At 35.6% G+C, this 23,965-nt stretch overlaps 2 protein-coding genes across 2 annotated transcripts; one reads left to right on the top strand and one right to left on the bottom strand.

Annotated features, from left to right (window-relative positions):
* Positions 1-415: 415 nt before the first annotated feature.
* On the top strand, positions 416-9,221 carry LOC137009013 (protein phosphatase methylesterase 1-like). The gene is made up of 15 exons (XM_067370871.1): positions 416-622; positions 1,956-2,055; positions 2,164-2,256; positions 2,366-2,423; positions 2,499-2,550; positions 2,642-2,796; positions 5,476-5,566; positions 6,185-6,250; positions 6,332-6,461; positions 7,709-7,832; positions 8,062-8,106; positions 8,355-8,419; positions 8,836-8,903; positions 8,988-9,022; positions 9,160-9,221. Exons 1-14 carry the CDS (start codon positions 504-506, stop codon positions 9,010-9,012), a joined length of 1,191 nt encoding a protein of 396 aa, XP_067226972.1. The 5' UTR covers positions 416-503; the 3' UTR covers positions 9,013-9,022; positions 9,160-9,221.
* Positions 9,222-9,409: 188 nt separating this feature from the next.
* Positions 9,410-22,614, bottom strand: rnf150b (ring finger protein 150b). The gene is made up of 7 exons (XM_067370870.1): positions 21,749-22,614; positions 16,727-16,977; positions 15,194-15,265; positions 15,010-15,092; positions 13,205-13,301; positions 11,906-12,110; positions 9,410-10,674 (listed from the first exon to the last, which is right to left on the bottom strand). The coding sequence occupies exons 1-7, from the start codon at positions 22,197-22,199 to the stop codon at positions 10,574-10,576; spliced, it is 1,260 nt and encodes a 419-aa protein (XP_067226971.1). The 5' UTR covers positions 22,200-22,614; the 3' UTR covers positions 9,410-10,573.
* Positions 22,615-23,965: the final 1,351 nt, after the last annotated feature.

The following is a 23,965-nucleotide window of genomic DNA, read 5'->3' as shown; positions in this document are numbered from 1 at the left end:
CCCGTAATTGCTGCTTGCAGCTATATTTAGCATTATATTTGGCACATTGTAGTCATCTGTAAGTATTATTTATTTTCAGTTTTTTTTTTTTTTTTGCATTGATTCTCTCAAATAAAAACAGACACAAATGAGTCAATAGTTCAATATAGTCCTTCAATATAATAGTCATAAGAGCAGATCAAATGATCCTGGAAGAATGTTTAAGATCAGTGACTTTTGATGCACAGTTTGGAGAAACATCTGAAAAGCAGAAGTTTCTATTTGTTATGCATCAAATCTTTTAAACTACAGTTTAGGAGAATCATTAGATACATCAAACACAATCTATGGCACAAAAACACCTGACTGTGAGTGCTCTGGTCCAATCACAGCGCGGCTCTGAGGCAGCTGTCCGCTCCATCTGTGTGCTCTTTGTTCGAGTGTTGAGCCGCAGTCCTCTTTAGCTCTGTGAATTTGTTCATGTGTTCACTCTGTCTCTCTCTATCCGTCCATCAGTCTCTCTCATGGCCTCCGAGCGTCCGTCCGCTGAGAGTCGCTCCTCGCACCTGAGCTCGGACCCTTCCGTCGACACGGACGCCACAGCCACCGACAGCATGTGGGAGGAAAGCTTCGACACAGAGAAGTAAGATTCACCTGCTTTACCTTCAAACTGCTACAGTGACCCAAAACTATATTTAAGTCACACTTAAAAATGTTCCTGCAGAGTTTAGTTCCAACCCACCTGGTTAAAATGTACAATTAACCCCCCAAAAAAACAAAAAAATCAAGTTGATTCAAGTGCGTTTAATTTACTCTGCAGGAAAGTGGCTCTTCATGACCAGGAATGATAAAATGCAAGAGTCATTTTGGAAAAAAAGAGCAAAAATATTTTTTTAATACAAAACATTAGACCAAAAGATATTTGTTAGGAAATTATAACACAAATATGCTAAAAATTAAAATACAAGGTGTATTTGGACAATTTTCGTGAACTCAGTTCTTTGATAAAGCAGTCTTAAAGTCACTTATTTAATACTGAATATTCAATATCTTATTCCAATAGAATGTAATACGAAAAATATATCTAATTTATTATCAAATATTCAATGTGTTTATTAATAGAATGTCCTTTTTTTAGCTCTATACTCCTACTTCACAGCAAATACTAACTCATGTGTGTTTGTTTTCTTTTCAGACAAGCATCTGACATCATTTCTTTTGACTCTAGCTAAAGATAGAAATAAGCAGCTTGGATCAGCAAGGGTTTAATACTTGTGCTAAATGCTTAAAAACCCTCAAAGAACTATTTTAAAATCAAACCAAAGCTGAAAAAGCGACACCATCTGAACCGCTGGAGTTTCACGTGATCCTGTTGATTAAAGCTTTCGGATTGGATAGACAGTTGCTTTAATCGTTCATTAGCATTATAAGCCTAATTGATTAATAAAGTAACATTCATATGATTTGAAGAATTTGAAGAACTTTATACTTCAATAATAGTGATGCTTGACTTACACTGCTGCTCAAAATTATGTTTTTAAAAAAAGACATTTTACATTTATTTGATCAAAAATACAGTAAAAATTGTGAAATATTATTAGAATGTAAAGAGCTGTTTTCTATGTGAATATACAGTAAAGTGTAATTTATTCCTGTGATCAAAGCTGAATTTTCAGTGTCACATGATCCTTCAGAAATCATTCTAATATGATGATTTGCTGCTCAAGAAACATTTCTGAACAAGAAACAGTTGTGCTGCTCATTTTTATGTGGGAAAATTTGTTTTCAGGATTCTTCGATGACCAGAAAGTTCAAAAGAACAGCAAAACCTCACACTATTCACACTAAGAGTTCAGTATTATCATGTATTGAGACTCATTGTCTTGATTTGACTGGAAACCGTCTCGGACTGAAATGGATCTGTCATGTCAGCAGAGAGGTGAATATTTCTCTCAAACCTCCTGTCTGTGTTTCAGTCATGGCGTGAGCACTAAGAGAGATTACTCACCCGTGTCCTGGAGCGAATACTTCGAAATGATGGATGATGTGGTTATCGGGTCAGGAGAAACTAAGGATATATCCTTCACTTCAACCTTGAGTGTTTGATATGACAGGAGCCGTCAGTGTGTGTGTATAATGACAGATGTGTGTATGATTATTATTCCTTGACTGAGGTGTGTGTACGTGTTTCGTGTGTATAAGAGCGGTCAGGACGGTCCACTGCTGGTTCTGCTTCACGGAGGAGGACATTCGGCCCTGTCCTGGGCAGTGTTTACGGTACACACACACACACACACACACACACACACACACTTATCATGTAAACTATATGTTGGTTTAGAGCAGCCTAAATCACGATAACATGAAGTGAAGTTTCTCTCGACAGGCAGCGATGACCAGTCGGGTCACTTGTCGGGTTCTGGCCATGGATCTCAGGGGTCACGGTGAGGTCATAGTTCTAGCTTTGGGTTAATGTTAGTATTCATGTGCACTGATCTGAGTAATATCATCACAAACAGGTGCAACACAAGTCAAGCACGCGGACGACCTTTCCACGCAAACCATGTCCAGGTAACACACAGACACACACACAGATATTATTAAGAGGCTGTAGTATTTAAATCTTGTGTAAATTCTAACCAATCCCATCCCTCACTCACAGAGATGTAGCCAATGTGGTGCGAGCTACATACGGAGAGATCCCGCCCCCTATTATCCTGGTGGGTCACAATGTGGGTGGAGCCATCGCGGTGCACGCGGCCAGTGGAACTCTGCTGCCCTCTGTGGTCGGGCTGGTGGCCATCGACGTGGTGGAGGGTGAATATCACTGGAGAATCTGTTCATATGAACAACCATCAGTCAAGATTCCTCCTGCATTTTTGACTCTTTTTTATTACATTTGTACAGACTTTAGCTTTCCCATGTACAATATCTTACCATAGTAATCAGCTTCTGCCAAAATACTTTTTATATATAAGTTTTATATATGATATTATATTATATAGTTACTGTTATTACTGGAAAATAATAAATCAATAGACAAATATACAAGTTTATATTAAATGAAATTATAAAATTAATAAAAATTTAAAAAAATGTATATATAAAAAATGTATATATACATATAATTTTTATTAATTTTATAATTTTATTATATATATATATATATATATATATATATATATATATATATATATATATATATATATATATATATATATATATATATATATATATATATATATACATACATACATACATACATACATACATACATATATACAGTGGGTACGGAAAGTATTCAGACCCCCTTAAATTTGTCACTCTTTGTTATATTGCAGCCATTTGCTAAAATCATTTAAGTTCATTTTTTTTCCTCATTAATGTACACACAGCACCCAATATTGACAGAAAAACACAGAATTGTTGACATTTTTGCAGATTTATTAAAAAAGAAAAACTGAAATATCACATGGTCCTAAGTATTCAGACCCTTTGCTGTGACACTCATATATTTAACTCCGGTGCTGTCCATTTCTTCTGATCATCCTTGAGATGGTTCTACACCTTCATTTGAGTCCAGCTGTGTTTGATTATACTGATTGGACTTGATTAGGAAAGCCACACACCTGTCTATATAAGACCTTACAGCTCACAGTGCATGTCGGAGCAAATGAGAATCATGAGGTCAAAGGAACTGCCTGAAAAGCTCAGAGACAGAATTGTGGCAAGGCACAGATCTGGCCAAGGTTACAAAAACATTTCTGCTGCACTTAAGGCTCCTAAGAACACAGTGGCCTCCATAATCCTTAAATGGAAGACGTTTGGGACAACCAGAACCCTTCCTAGAGCTGGCCGTCCGACCAAACTGAGCTATCGGGGTAGAAGAGCCTTGCAAGACAAATGAAGGACAAGACACCATCTTGGAGTTCTTCAGGTGTTTTTTTAGCCAACTCCATGCAGGCTTTCATGTGTCTTGCACTGAGGAGAGGCTTCCATCAGGCTACTCTGCCATAAAGCCCCGACTGGTGATGGTTGACTTTCTACAACTTTCTCCCATCTCCCGACTGCATCTCTGGAGCTCAGCCACAGTGATCTTTGGGTTCTTCTTTACCTCTCTCACCAAGGCTCTTCTCCCCTGATAGCTCAGTTTGGCCGGACGGCCAGCTCTAGGAAGGGTTCTGGTCATCCCAAACGTCTTCCATTTAAGGATTATGGAGGCCACTGTGTTCTTAGGAACCTTAAGTGCAGCAGAAATGTTTTTGTAACCTTGGCCAGATCTGTGCCTTGCCACAATTCTGTCTCTGAGCTCTTCAGGCAGTTCCTTTGACCTCATGATTCTCATTTGCTCTGACATGCACTGTGAGCTGTAAGGTCTTATATAGACAGGTGTGTGGCTTTCCTAATCAAGTCCAATCAGTATAATCAAACACAGCTGGACTCAAATGAAGGTGTAGAACCATCTCAAGGATGATCAGAAGAAATGGACAGCACCTGAGTTAAATATATGAGTGTCACAGCAAAGGGTTTGAATACTTAGACCATGTGATATTTCAGTTTTTCTTTTTTAATAAATCTGCAAAAATGTCAACAATTCTGTGTTTTTCTGTCAATATTGGGTGCTGTGTGCACATTAATGAGGAAAAAAAATGAACAAATGATTTTAGCAAATGGCTGCAATATAACAAAGAGTGAAAAATTTAAGGGGGTCTGAATACTTTCCGTACCCACTGTATATATATGATTTAGTATTAAAATGAAAAAACTTGACACAAATAGTTACATTATAAGACAAAACTCGTCACAATTAATTCGGGGATTTCCTATGCTGGTCAAAATTTTGGGCAAAACAAGGCAGGATCACTGTTATAATAATAATAATAAAGATATATTAAATAAATAAATATATAAATAAATAAGAAATATACTATATAAATAAAAATAAATATTAATGAGTATTAAAAATGTATTTTTATTTAATGTTACATTTTTGAATTGTTTTAGTGGTGAATAACACCAAACTACTGTAGCTGTATTTTAATAAGACCTTTAGTGCCTATGTTTGCAAAAGCTATGCACACCAGGGTAAATTTTCATTAGTACTGTGCTATTATAGTACTGAAACAGCTCTTGTTAAAATCAGAAATTCTCTTCTGCATGCAGCAGACTCTGGCCTTCTGTCTATTTTTATTCTTTCAGATATTAGTGTTGCCTTTGCCATTATTAATCATTCAGTATTATTAGATTGATCATCTTGAATTGGAGTAGCTGATAATGCGCTTCAATGGTTTTCATGTAAAAACAGTTTGTCCAGATCCAGAAAGCTCAATCAGAGCCCGTTCTCAGTTCCTCACGGTGTTCCACAGGGCTCAGTGCTGGGTCCGCTCTTATTTCTATTATTTATATCAAGATTATTTATATCAAGGATTTAGCTCATATTTAGGTCAGAGATCTGTGTGGCATTATTGATCGTGTGGTTTGCGTTCTCTTACGCAGGCAGTGCGATGGACGTCTTGCACAGCATGCAGAACTTCCTGAGAGGACGACCCAAATCCTTCAAATCCATCGATCACGCCATTGAATGGAGGTCAAAGTCCAGATATCGCTTATTGTTAAAAAGACTCTCATCTGCTGTGCTGAAAACACACACATGACTACAGCGTAGACACATGGCAGAACTTATATTTGTGGAGAAATTTAGTCCAGGTCCATTTAATCCAGATCCTTAAACTTCCTGCTGAACAAACCATCACAAAATATTCACTTTTTTTAAGGAGTGACGATTATAAGACGTCATGCTCTTGGTCTAGACACAGACACCTAAATCCCTACCCTGCTAACTCTAAACCAAAGCATTAACTAACACTAAAATGTTGATGTGAATGTTGTTCAAGCCTGAACATGTCCTATTTAGTAAAATCACAGCATGGTCTGTCAGATTTTTTTACATTTCTGCTCACCAAGGCAGCATTTATGTGATCAAAAATACAGTAAAAATTGTGAAATATTTTTACAATTTAAAATCACTGTTTTCTATGTGAATATATAGTAAAGTGTAATTTATTCCTGTGATCAAAGCTGAATTTTCAGCATCATTACTCCAGTCTTCAGTGTCACATGATCATTCTAATATGATGATTTGATGATCAAGAAACATTGATTCTACATATTCAGACATTGTTTTCTCTAACAATTCTTTTTGCAGTGTAAAAAGCGGGCAGATCAGAAACCTGGAGTCTGCTAAAGTGTCAATGGTGGGACAAGTGAGACGGTAACATCTGGTCACACACGGTTTGCGTTCTCTTCTCAAAGTAAGTGGTTTGAGCTCTCTGAATCGGTCTCTGTGTGTCAGGTGTGAGGTGGAAGACGGAGACGCGGCCGAGCCGGTGAGTCCGGCGACTGAGAGCGTGGCCGAGGGTCACGAGGAGTTTTACGACCTGAACTACGTCACGGATAAAGCCGAGAGCAGCACATCCGCAGAGGTGAGGCTCTCTCAACACACACGCTTTGAGCATTTTAGATTTGTGCCGTGATATTTCTGTGGTATTCTTTGAAGCAGCATGTAAACACCATGGTATATTAATATAAAATCAAATTAACATGGTATTAATATCTGACAGCATCACTGTGCCATGCCTACATACTTTTTAGTTCCCTTATAAATAATACTTCCACATTGCATTATGCAAATTAATGCAGATGGAAAGCCCATTTCCACCACATATGAAAAAAATCAAGTCAACATACTACGTAATAACTATAAATTTCATGATTTCTCATTTTTATCTCATTATTTCTCACTTTTTATCTTCTAATTTTAACTTCATGTCATAATTTCAATGTTTTATATCATAATTGATGTTTTATCTCATCATTATGACTTGGTATTAAATGATTTCAACTTTTAATCTTATAATCTTATGACTTTTTAAAATTTAAACTACTTACTATGGAAAAATTATGTAAAAATTGATCAATTATTTCATAAAATATGACTTTTTATCTCATAATTATAACTTAGCAAGTCATATTTTCTATTTTTAGGTCATTATGACAAACTACATCATTATTATAAAAAGTCAAAATCGACAAAATTCTCATAACTTTTTTCAATGACTTTTTATCTCATAGTTATGAATTATCATAATTTCCCATTTTAAGTCATTATGAGATTATGAGATCATTGAGACTTTTTTCATCTCATAATTGACTTAGTATGTCAATTTCAACTTTATATCTCAATTTTGCTGACCTAATGTCATAATTTTCAATTTCAAGTCATGATATTAAAAGTCACAAATTGACAAATTCTCATGACTTTATCATGACTCAACTTTTTATCCTAATGACTTAAAAATTAAATGATTTTGTGTCATAATTTTCAGTTTTAAGTCATTAGATACATTTTGAATTTGACAAAAAAATTCAACTTGTCACATAATAATGACTTTACAATTTTTAAGTCATAATTATGACAAACATCATAATAATAGTCAGTTATGACACAAGTTGTTTCATTTGTCATTTCATATTTAATAGATAAAAAAAGTCCTAATTTTCCATTTTGAATCTCATAATTTTGATTTACCAAAAGATGCATTTTTTCTTATGTGGCAGAAACTGGCCTTATATTTAACCTTCCCTAACCTTTGACCCATCCATGAGCAACTGAACAAACATGATAAACAACTGAGTGTAATCAACGTGCATGAGTGTGTGTGTGTTTCAGCCTTGCAGTGTGTACAGCTGGAAAATTGATCTGTCTAAAGCCGAAAAATACTGGGACGGCTGGTTTAGAGGGATATCGAACCACTTCCTGTCCTGCAACGTCCCAAAACTCCTACTGTTGGCAGGCAAGAGACACTGACCAATCAAATCACTCATCTGAACCACATGCAATAGACATAGCAGTATAATAACTAGTTATTCTCTAAGGAACAGTCTAAATAATACAAATCTTTGAAAATATTGTCAAAATCAAAGATGCTGATGTGAGTCTCTAGAGAGAATCATTTATGTTCACGTATACATTAAAACGCTCAGTTGTGTCGGAGTTTAATGTGAAATGTGCCCTGTATTCAGGCATTGATCGACTGGACAGAGATCTGACCATTGGACAGATGCAGGGTGAGTCTGTGACGGGTCAATACTGTAACAATCATTCAGTCGTTTAAATCTGGCAGAAGCATTGAAATCCATTTATTTTACAAATGCCATCCAGTAATCACAAACGGCTGTGGTCGACCTGACCAGCACTGAGAAAAGTCTAACACTGATTTACACCTAAATAATGGCAATAATATTAACGGCTACTCTAAATTCAGAGAGACTGTCTGCTATTCTATCCATTTACTCTATTTCTATGGCTTCTGTAGGCAAATTCATGATGCAGGTGCTGCCCCCATGTGGACACGCAGTGCATGAGGACATCCCAGATAAAGTAAGTCTATATATCATATGTACACTATTTTTTTCCTTAAGAATAATTACTTTCATTCAGCAACGATGCATTAAATTGATCAAAAGTGACAGTGATGATTCTATTTCAAATAAATCATGTTTTTAAAACTTTTTATTCATTAAAGGACCCTGAAAAGAAAAGTTTGTAATGATGTTGATAATTCAGCTTTGATTACAGAAATAAACTATATATTCACATAGAAAACTGCTGTTTAAAATTGTAATATTATTTAATTTTTTACTGTATTTTTAATCAAATGCAGATTTTGAACACCGACTGCACTAATTCTAAAGCTAATTCTAAATTATAAATATTAATTACGCACAGATGATTTGATTTTGTTATTCATGTTGATCACTGTTTTAATGTAATATTTGATTTGGCGCCTTTTTCAGGTGGCAGATGCTCTGGCAAGTTTTATGATCAGACACAAATTTGCTGAAGCTCGCAGCGAAACTAAAAGGTGAGTAAATAACCAATAATATAAATAAATAAATAAAGTCTACAGAAACCGTGCATGTCATTCTCTCTCACGTCTTTACCGCAGTTCCTCGTACCCGTTCATGCGGTGAGGAGTCGAGGGTGAGTGACAGTGTTATCTGTTTTTCTGGTCTGTAAATGATTCGTCACTGTGTGTCGTTAGTTGCGTAACATCTTTCTGTTCTGCCTGCGTTCATACGTGCACACTGAACTGAACGTCTAATGTCTCTGTCCCTCAGATGAAGCAGAAGACACTGAGAAACCTCCAGCAGAGCAAAACAGCAAATACTTTCGCTATCAATCCAAAGATTATGTTTCAACTGTCACTATCCTGAGTTTAGAATAAAGCTTAGAATGTTCAGTGGTTGTTTTGGAATGTTCAGTTTAACTGACAAGAAACATTGTGACATTATTTAAATGTGGCGGAATCATGTGACATCATCAGAGGAAACGGATGTGAAACACTGTAAAAATGAGAAGGACAAAGTTTAGCCCAAAAAAAACTGACATTAAAATTTATTAATATTCAAAGCACAGTCTGACTGAAACACGTGCAAAATACTGAGCGTGAAAGGGAACAAACCTCTACTGAGTGTGTGTGTGTGTGTAGTGTGTAATACAGCGAGTGTATGTGAACATACAAACTTGTGACTGAAACCCCAATCTCGAAATGAACTCCAACCTCTAAATACATAAAGTGCATGATGGAAAAACTTGGCAATTAAAGAGAAAACAAACAGCTCTCGTACAGACAAAATTATTCTCCTATTTACAATATACAGTCAAACCGAATGAGGAAGAACGAGTTACGGAAACAGTGCGCCGGAAAATGATCATTTATTCACCCTCATGTCTGAAAGCTGTTTGAATATAGTGCGAACATCATCTGAACTACTTTTATGGTGAGTTTCGAAGAAAGAAAAATGAAAATAAAGAGATTTGGAAGGACATAAGGGTGAGTAAACAATGGCAGAAGGATCATTTCTGGGGCGAACTGTCCCTTTAAACGGAATCCACTAAAATCACAAGTGGACAGGGCATGTGGCATGCACAGCAAACATCACATGTCCCGCTCCACACAATCCAAAGAGCACTTCCTAGAAATCCCACAGTTTTTTCCCCCCACACACAATGTCTGTCCAGGTCTGGCATCTTTGGTGAGGGCCAAATCCCAAAAAACCCTCCAAGAGGAAGGCGTCTAAATACTGCGATACTCTTTTTTTAATACTGCAGAACTCTCGAGCATCGAATGCTTCTCTATAGAAAAATAAACCACTTCTTATCAGATTCAAAATAGTCTTTAAATGCGTTCTTTCAAGTGCGCTGGGATCACGGATTACGCTAAAACAGGCAGCGAACGCTGCAACAGTAGGAGAGGAAGGATCTGATTGTCGAGCAGAGCAGAACCGATCGTCTGCCAAGTGCTTTAGCTCAAGTGCGTTCTGTAGTGTACACTTCGGGGTGATGGTCTACGAGAAAGAACCCTGCTTTTCAGAGAAAACGGAAGTAAGATGAAATGAACGTAACGTCGGCAGGCAGTGTGTTTTAAGCCAAGTCACTGGCCAGAATTCCACTGAGATTAAAGCCCGTTCAACCGGTCTGAGCCCGTCGCCGTGGTCGTCAATTCTGGTGGTCGCTGTGGGCGTGTCTAAATCAGCACTTTGGGTCGTCAGAGGGTGTGTCAATGTCCAAGTGCCCCGCCCCCGTAGCGAGCGACCCCTCTGAACTGCCGCTGGCTATTAACTGTAACTCACCTGTGGAGGAAAAACACTGTCATATTAATATTAATGTCCACATTTGCATGTTTTCCTTACTAATCAACATGCGAGATAAGAATTAGTGTGTCACAAAACAAGCTGTTATACATTGCAAATAGTGTGCCCAAAAGAAGTGTGCTTAACTGTATTGAACGTGCACTTGTAGTGTACTTAAAACCTTAAACGTATATATACACTGCCCTCCAAAAGTTTGGAAACGCACTAGAAAAGTGGGTTTTTGGACAATATTGGCATGAATCCTTTTTAATTTGTGATAATTTTGCTCTGATAAGGGACAACACAAACTATGAAAACATATTTTATTATATAAATAGTTTATACATAGAAAAAACTTAAATTTTCCATTCATCAATAATATCCAGCATTAGCAGCTATCTGACCTACACTGTGTTCTGATTGGTTCATTGTATTCTAAACTTAATTGGCAATCAATTGTTGAAGCTATTAAGGTGTGCTGACCCAAAAATCTTTCACAAACCTGGGCCAAGTTTAATCCAGTAACCAGCATCACAGCTGGCAAAGGGGCGTGTCTGACTTTGACATGTATATATTGCCATTATTATGTAATCAGAATGAAAATTATTATTGCTGGTCTTCAATGATAATGTCAAGTTACTGTAATGTATTTGCACCAAAACAAGGATTTCTGCTGATATTGTCCAAAACCACACTTTACCAGGGGTGTTTCCAAACTTTTGGAGGGCAGTGTGTATATATTTATTAAAGGGAACCTATTTTGCCCCTTTTTACACCATGTAAAATAAGTCTCTGATGTCCCTAGAGCGTGTATGTGAAGTTTTAGCTCAAAATACCCCACAGAAATGTTAAAAAGGGTGAGCAAAAACACATCACTTTTGTGTATGTCCCTTTAAATGCAAATGAGCCCCCTTTTAAGAAAAGGGCGGAGCTTCAAGAGCTCATGCAACAACAAAACAGGACAGTCTCACGCACTGAAACTGTCAGTAGCATTCAGTTCTGGTGCTTACAGAGAATATATGCTGCAACTGAATGTCTGAAAACACTTCCCACTAGAGTATATTCATTATAAGTGTATTATTTCTGTAATAAATACTCAAGGGAGTTTGCTAATTCCATGGGATTTTCTAAATATGTGCATCTGCGCATGCCGTTTTGTACTAATATTACCCACAATGCCTTGCACTACAGAAGAGGAGGACATTGTGGAAATCTCTTTTCGCACACCTACTTTGATCGGTGGGCATGGTGTCCTGGGACAGGGGCTCAGAGTCCAGGAGGACCTGAGGGAGACCCACCATCCTCACACCAGGGTCACGCCCCCCGGCGACATCCCCCGCCATGACATCATCACTCATCACCATGGCGTTGAGAGCAACACCCCCCACAGCGAGCTCGTAGTCCAGAGGAAGCTCGTTCAGACACTCGGCACTCGACTGCACACCAATATAACAGAATTACAATATATTCATAAAACGCCACAGAATTACCTTATATACTGTACAATTTACCAGGGTTATTATAGTTAATAACTAAATCATAAAATAAATGTTCATTACTTGAAATAAAATAATAAAATAATAATAAAGTGCATTTATTCAGACTGTTATTTAACGCTCTGCATTACATGTTAAGTTCATTTCTCTCAACTCATTTGTCTTTCAACTCAAGGAGAACACAAAATTGTGCAAACAGCACATGACACTCGTGTTGGGTCTCATTTGAATTTTGATTCCAATAAAGTAAAATTATTGCAAAACATTTGACTGTAGCTGAATACCATGAACAAGAATCAACAGGCTGAAGACACTTACACAATCATCTTTTGTCTATGGTTTAAAAACACCATAGCAAAAACGACTAGCCTAACTAATATACATTCCAAGCATTATTAAAGACAAGTAAACGCTCAGTAATTAAAAAAAGATAACGATCACAAAAATAAATACAACTGAACAAAGATTCGATTGAAGCGTTTTAAGATTTGCAGGTACAGAAACTGTAATCAAATGTAAAAGAACACTGCACTTTATGAATAAAATATACATTACAAATATAGTTACAAAAGTTAACAGTCAAGAACTTTGTTGTTTGATTAATGTTGTTATAGGATTGGCAGCAGGAATATTAGGCTACTGTCACTTTAAGAGCTGCACGGATCCAATATACTGATACACATGCGTTTTCTTTGTCAACTGTTTACATTCACTGAACAGACTGTGTTTATGAGAATATTTTGACATATTTTTTTGTGTATTTGTCTGTTCAAGTGCAAAAAGGCGTGAAAGAGAACTTCGCGCATTATTCAGTATGAGAGGCGGCTTTCTGTGTGCATGTTTTGGTTGTGTGTGTAGCACAGAAAACAGCACACGAGTCCTCTTGGGCTTGAATGGTTTAAAATAACATAAGCAGAATCGAAATACGCGTTTCTTATCGAATCACCGATTCTTGGAAATTTGGATTCGATACCCATCTCTATGACGCACTAATCTGCCCTCTGTACAGCGATGGCAGAGAGAAAAACACCAACCGTGAGGCCGAGAGCTTTGAGGATGTTCATTTTACACATGGGACACGTGCGATGGTCCACCAGCCACGGGTCAACACAACCTTTATGAAACAGATGCCTGACAGACAGAGAGAAACATGTGATCATCAGTCCAACACAGAATCTTTTACTCTTGCAAGCCGATTGTTTTATTTCAATCAAACAATTTCAATGAATTTGTAAAACATTCACAGCTTCTATTGAGTCATCTAAAAGGTCTTGTGCACTATTTTATATCCATTTTTTGTAGCAAAAAAGAATAATTATTAATTCTGTTGGAGTTTATTGGTTTATTCAGTGTAAATTATGCTACTTAAAAACTGAATATTTAAATTAGTAATATTATATAATTTACATAGACAGTTATAATAGTAATAAATAAAAGTATTTAATAGTATTTAAAAGTATATGTATGCATGTATATATATATTATATATACACACTTTTAAATACTATTAAATGTTTATTTTTTTTAACGGTTTACGATTGTTATCACCATATTTGAGATGCACACTTAAATACTGTTATAATACTGATTATTTAAATTAGTAATTAAATATAATGTATAAGAACTTATAATAATTAAGCACAGTTACAAGGGATGCTCATAATTAACCAGTTAATAGTTAATCAACAGTAATTTTAACAGTAATCAACAATTTTGACCTATCAGTTAAATGGTTTCAAGTAATTTCACTATTCAAGATATTGTACAAACATTTGCTGCATGGTTGAAAAATACAATACATTACATAAAATTGAGCTTCTGAGAGAGAAAAACATAAGCTGCATATACAGTACAGTCCAGAAGTTTGGAACCACTAAGATTTTTAATGTTTTTAAAAAGAAGTTTCATCTGCTCACCAAGGCTACATTTATTTAATTAAACATACAGTGAAAAACAGTAATATTGTGAAATATTATTACAATTTAAAACAACTGTTTTATTCCTGTGATGCAAAGCTGAATTTTCAGCATCATTACTCCATTCTTCAGTGTCACATGATCCTTCAGAAATCATTCTAATATGCTGATCTGCTGCTCAAGAAACATTTAATGTGTACAATTGTACAAAATATTTGTGTACAATATTTTTTTTCAGGATTATTTGATGAATAGAAAGTTCAAAAGAACAGTGTTTATCTGAAATCTAATCTTTTGTGTCTTTACTGCCACTTTTGATTAATTTAATGCATCCTTGCTGAATAAAAGTATTCATTTCTTTAATTTCTTTTCAAAAAAATAAAAATAAAAATTCTTACTGACCCTAAACTTAAATAAATACAGCAGAAACAACTTAAATTACTCCAACATTTATGGTCATACTGATAAGAGTAAAACATCATTAGAAACTGTAAACTTTTATTTGTGTAAACTCACAATAACAACAAAACATTGTGCTTTTGTAAAATAAAGTAAACTCAGCATATACTACTTGTTGCACAGTTTTTTTCTTTCTTTTTGTTAACCCGTTAATGATTTAAGTGACAATCTTGTTGGTTAATGGTTAATGAGTTTCTGTTGTTGGTTAGGGATAAAACCTGGAAAGAACATCCCTAATTAATAGTTACACAATTAAAAACATCAGCTTCAGTGTAGTAGTACTTACTGTACTGCATGAATAACTTGTAGTGTACTTCATTTTATTTTTTGTTGTATTTAGTATTTTTGTTGTAGAAAGTGCAATATAATATATAATAGTCAATAATCAAAGTATATGCTACTAAAACCATCAGCTTCAGTGTAATTAGTGTAGTTAACTGGTCAGGTGTGTGTGTGTATGTTACCTGCAGGGCAAGATTCTCACTACATCATTTGGCTTATAACCTTCGATACACACGGCACAGTTATCAAAATCACTCTCCGTTTCCTAAAGGAAAAACACACAAACACACACACATTACAAAGACAAAGAATTCAGCATCAGCAGAAATCACTGGTTTGAAGTCCAAGATATTCAATGTTTATCACCTGATCGCCTTTCCTGATGGTCCGCACTTGTAATTGGCTGATGGCTTTTTTGGCAGCGTCGCCCAGCCTCCGCTGACCAATCAGAGAAGAGAAGGTGATTAATGAATGCATTTCAGTTTGTTATTTTCGACATCCGTCTCTCTTTGTTTCTTGTTATTATAGTAATGAAGGACTCTGTTGCCTTCAGGCATTTTCCTGTGATGAAAGCCACTTCCTCTGGCCTGTAATCATGTTTTAAGGTCTTGCTCAAACACACACAAACACGCAAACTATGCAATAACAGTGAAGGAGCAGAAGAATGTGGTTTGATCTTACTGCTGCACACACTGGGTGGGAAAATAGATTTTTCTGATGAAATGTGCTTTGTAGGGCTGCACAACTTGGCCAACTTGTTTTAATTTTATAATCATATACAGCTATAAAATAGTAATAATAATTATTGCTTCTACTACTAGAAATATGTAATGTTTCACTGTAAAATAAAAACAATAATTTAAGAAAAATATAATAATTGTTAAAACTGTCAAATTAAACTACTACCACTAATGATAATAATACAAAATAATAATATTATTATCACTAAATAAAATTATAATAATTACTAAATAAAAACAATAATTCAAATGTAATATTTCACTGTAACATAAATTTGAGTATAACAATCTAATAAAAATACTTTTATTTTACATTACAACTGTAAAATTACAAAACATTATTTTTTATTACTACTACTAAATAAAAATATAAAAATTACTAAAAACAAATTATGTATTTACATTTTTATTAAATTTTACTTGTTATATTTATTTCACTGTAAAATAACAAATGTGAGTTTAAAATATATAATTATTTATTTATTATTTAATAATTTTATTTTACATTACAAGAGTAAATTTATTATTATTAATACTAAAAATTATAAAATCTACTAATACAACAAAAGTAGGAAAATTATTTATGTAACATTTAACTGTAAGATACATTTGAGTATAAGAAAAGTATAATAAGAATAATACATTTATTTTTGTTAGTACTACTAAATAAAAATATAAAACTTACTAAAAAACAAAGAAATTTTAACTTATGTAATATTTCACTGTAAAATGCGAGAAACAAGAAATTGTAATTATATTATATATTTACTATTCAATAATTTTATTTTACATTACAACTGTAAATTTATTATTATTAATACTGAATAAAAATATAAACTAATAATAAAACAAAATTAGGAAAATTATTAATGTAATGTTTCACTGTAATTTTTTAAAGAATATATAAGAAAAAAATAATAATTTTATTTTTACATTACAACTGTAAAATTACAATACTAATATTTCTGGCTGTATTAATTGCACTAAAGTCATACTGCAATTTTGGTTTTATTTAAATAAAAAGCCCTATTTGATCTTCACATGGTCATTTTGAGCAAAAATGTGTGTCTAACCAAGAAATGCGATGACTGCAAAAAGTATTTGTAAACTTCAGCTGCACTTTAATCAAAGCATAAATGGAAGTTTATTGGGTTCGGACCTGGTTGCGGTCCCTGGCGTTGGCGTATCTGAACCGCTGGATGTAGTAAAAGACAAGCCAGGCAAGCGAGATGATCATGAGGATGATGAAGGAGATGGAGACGAAGACCACAGAGGTGCGGCTGACGTATTTCTGGAGGTTGCGTGTTCCTATGGTGATGTGCATGTGCAGCGTGATGTTCCTCTCCATCAGAAGAACCAGCTCACGACCCTTCGGCTCGGGGATCATGATGGCGACCGCATCATTCACGCCTGAAACAGAGATCAACAGGTAACAAACCAGAACTAGATCAATTAAGAGCAGCTTTTTCAGATATTTCCTTTCACACAGTGTGTTTGTTTAATTGAGCACTTCCGGGGTGAACGCTGGCGCTACTTGCTGCCGCTACTTGCTGCCGCTGCTCCTGGACAATTTTACTTTTATCGCTGTTTTATAGCCATCATCTATCTGTGATCTGACTACAGCGCGGGAATCTCTGCTTTGGATTACTTAACACATGATCACTCTCCAATAAAGGACCTCTGGTGCATGATTTGCTGTCTGACTGTAAGTTTGATTTCCTCTGTTCAGGCATGTGACGTATCAAATTTTCATGTTGCGATAATTTCTTAAGCAATTATCACGGTATACGGTATTATCACGATGTTGAAATAAGTTGCAAAAAAGTGTTATCATAGGTTTAAGAATTATTTTTCTCATAACAATAAGAACTCTGAACATTTAAATACAATAACGCAGTACACAAAAAATAAAGTAAAATGTTTCAAACAGATTAAAGTGTAAAACAATTATAAAGATCAACAGGTATATATACATATATGCATTAAATAAGATTAAGAATGAGCAATTGCTACATTTGTTACAGAAGATATTTTTTGTTGTTGTTAATATTAGTTAAAAATACAACTGATCATTGTTAGTTTTTGGTCCATTAAATAATAATTACAACTTGTGATTTTAGTAATGTTAATAAACATTAACTAGAAATTAACATTAACTAACATTAATAAATTCTGTTTTAAATGCTAATAAATACTATAATAAAAGTATTTTTCATTGTCAGTTTGGTAATAATGAATTAACATGTGAAGTAATGAAGCCTTAGGTCATCAAGCGTTACTGAACAATAATCAGAACATTTCTCATCATTAGGGCATGTTGTAGTCCACATTAAAATATAAAAATGTTTAAGTTACAAAATAAATAGCCTATTAAGTTTTTAAGTATTAAGTATTTGGTGCTGTGATGAACAACACTGAGATTAAGCTGCTTTGTTTGCGGGGTTTCCGGGGTAACCGCTGCATTTCTGCTGTTCCATCAGCGCCTTCTGCTGTCAGAGAGTGAACGTGCACTTTCAATCAGCGCGTCTCCTTCTCTCATTCCACCATGTGCTTCTCACGCATGTTGTGTTCGTTTACATAGTGCGCATGCCTTATTGACGCCACATACATCTGTGTTGTGGATTGTGTACGGTTGATATACTCTTCATTTGAATCTATTGCCCTAAAAATCCTACCATTCTCATGACTATCTACCGCCCCCTAAGAACAATCCCATCTTTTTAACTGAACTTACCCATGTCTCCAAATGTTATCATGCTGGGTGATTTTAACATTCATATAGATAATGTCTATAATACAGTACAAGGGAATTTTTATCTTGTCTGGACAGTTTTGTTATGCAGCAGTTCACTAATTTGCCCACTCATTCTATAGGTGATCCTCGATCTCATTTGCTGTTCTGGCATAATTCCTTATAATTGTCCATATCAGACCATCTGCTGGTGTCTTTTTGCACCCAACTGACAGTCTTTAAGGTAAATCTGTGTTGCTCTATCAAATTTTGGAACATTAAGAATATTGACGTGTCTACTTTTGCTGATGAACTTGCCATCTTTTCCAGCAAAGCTAATTTTTCTGACACTGATGTACTGATTTCGTATTATAATAATGGACTAACTGAGATTTTGGATGTTTATGCACCTGTGAAAACCCGGACTGTTTCTTTTAATCGTCCCGCTCCATGGTTTACCCCAGAACTTCGTCAACTTAAACTAAAGGCTATAGGTTAGAGCGTCTGCATGCCAAATCTAGTCTCACTGTACACAAACAAATGCTTTCTGAACATGTCCAACTTTACAAGGACGCACTAATGCTAAATCTGACTATTATTCTAATTTAATTGGAGCCAGAGAAAGGAACTCAAGATCTCTCTTTTCTGTGGTAAAATTTGTTTTACAACCACTGGATTCTCTGCCATCAGATATGTATTCTACCACACTATCTGATAATTTTATGACTTTCTTGAGTCTAAGATTAAAAATATTCACCAACAGTTACTTGCTAGTAACATAGGTTATGATTTCCGCTGTCCAGTTTTTCATGTGTCCACACTCTGTTTTCTCTACTTCATTACCAACTGATGTGGAGATACTGGGTCTTATCCGGGAATTTAAGTCTGCTACCTGTTGACCCTTTACCAACTCACTTAGTCAAAGCCTGCTTGCCATCTTTATCTACATAAATTACTAAAATTATCCACTGTTCACTTGTTTCTGGCTCTGTACCCTCCTCTTTCAAATGTGCTATTATTACTCCAATCCTTAAAAAAACCAGGGGCTGATCCATCTAACCTAGATAATTACCGTCCAATTTCTAATTTGTCATTCATCTCTAAAGTCCTGGAAAAATGTGTTGGTCTGTGACCATCTTTCCAATAATAAACTGTTTGAGATTTTTCAATCTCAATCTTTACACATACTGCATACTTTCATCTGCGTAATATTAATCGTCTTCGTCCTTCCCTTACAATGAACAATACTGCAGTTCTCATCCATGCACTGGTTACTTCACGTATTGATTACTGCATCGCTCTTCTTACTGGTCTTCCTTCCAAACTTTTCTATAAACTTCAGCTGGTTCAGAACTCTGTGGCTTTTGTTCTTACTAGAAGCTCTTGTACCATTTCACCAACTCTCCAGCGACTTCACTGGCTACCAGTGAAATATCGAATTGACTTCAAAATTCTGCTTCTCACATTCAAGGTACTTCACAGTCTCGCTCCTCCGTATCTTACTGATCTTCATATTTACACCCCTTCACACACACTGTGTTTTAAGCTGTTGTGATGCCAAAGGGATTTGTTTATTGGGTGTTTTAAAAAGCCACTGTTAAATAATAATAATAATGCATTTTATTAAATGATATGCTATATCTATATCTAGATATGCATTTATCAAAACATTTTCATTCACCATCATACTAAACCAGACATGCATTAGCAATCATGCATCAGTCAAAACACAATAAATGCATTGACCGTGACGCATAATAAATATGCATTTGCATAACCAGACATGCATTTACTGTCACATAAAAACACATGTGCATTTACTATCATACTACATATGTACTTATCACTTATATATGCATTTAACAAATCACATATGCATTCACCAGCAGCACACATAACTAGATATGCAATTATGCATTTTTTTTTACACATGCACCAAAACAACTGATGTGCATTAGCCATAATATGCATACAATCGTATATAACCAGGCATGAACTCACCACACATAACCATATATTCATTTATTATCACTCACTAGATATGCATTTAGTTCTTATTTATTTCCAGTAAGTAATTTTAGTGCTTCAACTCAAACTTAATTTAGTTTTGCACATGCATTATTTATATTTTATTTCAGCTTTACTTCAATTAACAAAATGTTAAGAATTTTAGTCTTCGTTAACGATAACGAGGCACAGTGGAATCCAAACAAACCTCCTCAACTCAAATGAAACGCAAACTTCAAAGACGCAAACATGTAAAAGAACAAGAAAGAGAAATGCTGATACACTGATACAGAACAAAGAGAGGAACCCAAACATTTCTGCATCACTTCACAGGGACAGATAAGATAACGCTCACACGCTTCCTCCGAGACTGATGTGACTGTTCTAGTCGAGCCTGAACACAACGTCATGTCTAAAGCTTCGCTCATAACTTCCAGATGTGGAAGAACATACAAACACAGCTGGACGCCTGCAAACTAGTTAGAAACAGTGAAATCACACGTTCAGACGCTTTCCTGTGTGAACTTTCTCATGCAGAGTACTCACAAAAACACCACATTACAAAACCCATGTTACTAAAATAAATCACTAGTTTAATAATGGCATACTTATATTTTACTCAAGACTTGTGCAGTAACATGATGTGAACGTGTTTTAAGAGTAAAACACAGCTTGAAGTAAAGCAACAGGTGAATAATCCCAACTTAAGCTGCCTTTGTTTACAGCAGACATTTCTGAACAGCTGGATCTCATATACTGAACATAAACTCCTGCCTAGCATCACAACCGCATATGCATTCATCATCACACACATAACCATTTAGCACTCATAACTAGATATGCATTTATCATTTTCAAAACACATACGCATTCACCATCACATTTAGGAAGGCATTCATTTATGCATATCATCAAAACACAATCAAATATGCATGACGTGCATTAATCATGATGCATGACCTAATGTGCATTTACAAACACACATAACCAGACATGCATTCACCATCGCATACGCACTTAATATCACACATAACTATAAATGCAATCACATGCACACATAACTATTTATGCAATTACGCATTCATCATCACACATATGCATTAGCCATCACATTTAGGAAGACATGCATTCATCACATATTAACTAAAAAACAATCAAATATGCATGACATGCATTTACCATGATGCGTAACATAATATGCATTCACAAACACACATAACCAGACATACAAACACACATGCACTTAATATCACACGTAACTACATATGCACATAAAATACATATGCTTTCATTAAAATACGCATAGGCCTATGCACTTAATATCACACATATGCATTCACTAGCATTCATAACTAGATATGCAATAATGCATCTGTCATCACACATAATGCCTATTGCATCACTCATAACCAGACGCATGCATCGAGCGCACGTGCATGTTACCTGAATGAGGCATGGTGATGGTCTCATTAGGGTTTGAGGCTCCCACGTTGAATATGACCACAGCTGACGCGTTGTGTGCCACGGCGTGTTTGATTTTATCTTTGAACGTGCAGTTTCCCCTGCTGATAAGCGCGATCCACGCGCCGTGCGTGCGCGGTGTGAATCTAGTGTTGGGGTCGCACGCCAGTCTGTCCTGTGGCGCGGCGGGCATCGCCAACACGCCCCTGGCCTCGCGCTTGAGCGAGTGTTCCCCGTAACGCCCGCACTCCGTCTTCTCAGTCCGGACCTCGGCCGTGTCCGGATCCACGTACGTGATGTTGACGAACGCCGTGTACCATTCCTCCTTCTCCGCCACCGTGAAGTCCAAACACAGCAGATGGACGAAGCAGAAGGACAGAAGCCAGGTGGACAGCGCCAGACTACGACACGCCTGGATCACAGAGACTGCCATAGCAGTATTATTGTTATTGTTATGACGAGTCTAGCGGCCGCGAGTCGCGTTTACTCCATAATCTCCCTCTTTGTGCGTCTTACGCGGCGCAATAACCGACACTCATGAGTGACCTGTATAAAACACTCGATTTAAAAGAACGAATATTTGGATTAATAGACACTAGAGCCTGTTGCATGTACGAGAGGCGCGTTGGTTGGGTAGAAACGCGAGCAGAAGCGGCGCGACGGAGCCATGGTGTCGTATGTTTTCGGCCTTCAGCTGCTGTGACAAAAGCTGAGCGCGAACTCACGAGAAACAGCGACCACTAGCGGCGGAGCGAGGATCTGCGCATGCTCGACACGCTAAGGGAGCGTCGGGAAATTCGAGATTTGTGCTGAAGCGAAGCAACAGTTAGGGAGTGAGATAAATCAGCAAAAAAAAACCATCGAAATGATAGTATTATATTACGATATCGCATTATTATGATGAGTAACGTTACAGTAGCCTAATGGGACGGAGCTGTGCTTTATTGTCATGAAAATAATTTCACGATTTTTTTGTGCAAAATAAAATTTCTCATTTCCTCTTCAAATTTTGGTGGTGAAATATGCAACTGAGAGCCAAATGATGTGAAATGGTATGAAATGGTATGAAATTTGGTGACTTTTGTGGGGGAAAAATGTATGATTTGATTTAAAAAAAAAAAAAAGGTAAATGGATGTAAAAAAAAAAATGAGAAAAATTAGAGCAATTGTTTTTCAGGTTTGACTAGTAAAATTAATGGAACACTTCCAACCAACATTTCAAACAAAAAATGTCTAAACCTTGACAAAAAGTTGTCTTTGAGAATGTTTATATATATATATATATATATATATCCAAAATCACAACTTAATAAAAGTATGTTTTTGTGTCTAAAAACAACTTTAGAGTTTACAAGCCTCTTTATAGAGAGCTATATAAAAAATGGTGGTTACATGGCATTACAGATGGTTTTCTGTTTTTACTCCCACCAGATTGCACTAATCTGCCTTCAAAAAGAGGATTTTAAAGGCCTTGTCTCTGTTTTAATGTGAAATACTACTTTAAATAAAAAATAATTTCATTATTTTTTTTTTCAAATCTTAGATTTTTTAAAAATAATTTTTAATGGGAAAAAGATTGCTCATAATTATTGCATATTAGTAACAATCTATCTATCTATCTATCTATCTATCTATCTATCTATCTATCTATCTATCTATCTATCTATCTATCTATCTATCTATCTGCTTATACTTCTATCTATCTATCTATCTATCTATCTATCTATCTATCTATCTATCTATCTATCTATCTATCTATCTATCTATCTATCTATCTATCTATCTATCTATCTATCTATCTATCTATCTATCTATCTATCAGAGTTCATTGTCACCAGCAGAGAGCGCTGTCTCACACTTTTACACATGCAGACCACACTGTGAAGTTATTAAAGGAGATACAATGTTGCCTGTTTGTTTCAGAAACATTTAAGATCAATGAACTTTAGTTAGTTTGAGAGTAAAATGTGGTGTTGTAGTGTGTTGTTCGGCAGGTCCCTTCAGACAGGGGAATCCCTCAGCTATCTTTAGATATCCTTTATAATGTCACTCATTTCAGGAGTGGGTTTTTAAAGATCACCTCCTCCAGGGAATCCACAACAGATTGTGGTGACATTTTCATACAGAAAAACCAATTCTTTATGATGCACATGAATAAATGACATGCTGGTGTGTGTAAGAAAACTATTAAAATTAAGG

Source organism: Chanodichthys erythropterus, chromosome 20, assembly GCF_024489055.1.
Source record: "Chanodichthys erythropterus isolate Z2021 chromosome 20, ASM2448905v1, whole genome shotgun sequence".
Classification (NCBI taxonomy): Eukaryota; Metazoa; Chordata; class Actinopteri; order Cypriniformes; family Xenocyprididae; genus Chanodichthys; species Chanodichthys erythropterus.
Note: the sequence above shows the minus strand (reverse complement) of the source record. Positions and strands in the feature narration are given on the sequence as shown.

Coding starts and splice junctions, on each gene's coding strand:
- LOC137009013 (XM_067370871.1), top strand. CDS start 504: ATGGCCTCCGAGCGTCCGTCCGCTGAGAGTCGCTCCTCGCACCTGAGC. Junction 623..1,955: donor GAAAGCTTCGACACAGAGAA/GTAAGATTCACC, acceptor TCTGTGTTTCAG/TCATGGCGTGAGCACTAAGA. Junction 6,251..6,331: donor ATGGTGGGACAAGTGAGACG/GTAACATCTGGT, acceptor TCTGTGTGTCAG/GTGTGAGGTGGAAGACGGAG.
- rnf150b (XM_067370870.1), bottom strand. CDS start 22,199: ATGGCAGTCTCTGTGATCCAGGCGTGTCGTAGTCTGGCGCTGTCCACC. Junction 15,266..16,726: donor ACGCCAGGGACCGCAACCAG/GTCCGAACCCAA, acceptor CTGATTGGTCAG/CGGAGGCTGGGCGACGCTGC. Junction 15,093..15,193: donor CCATCAGGAAAGGCGATCAG/GTGATAAACATT, acceptor TTTTTCCTTTAG/GAAACGGAGAGTGATTTTGA.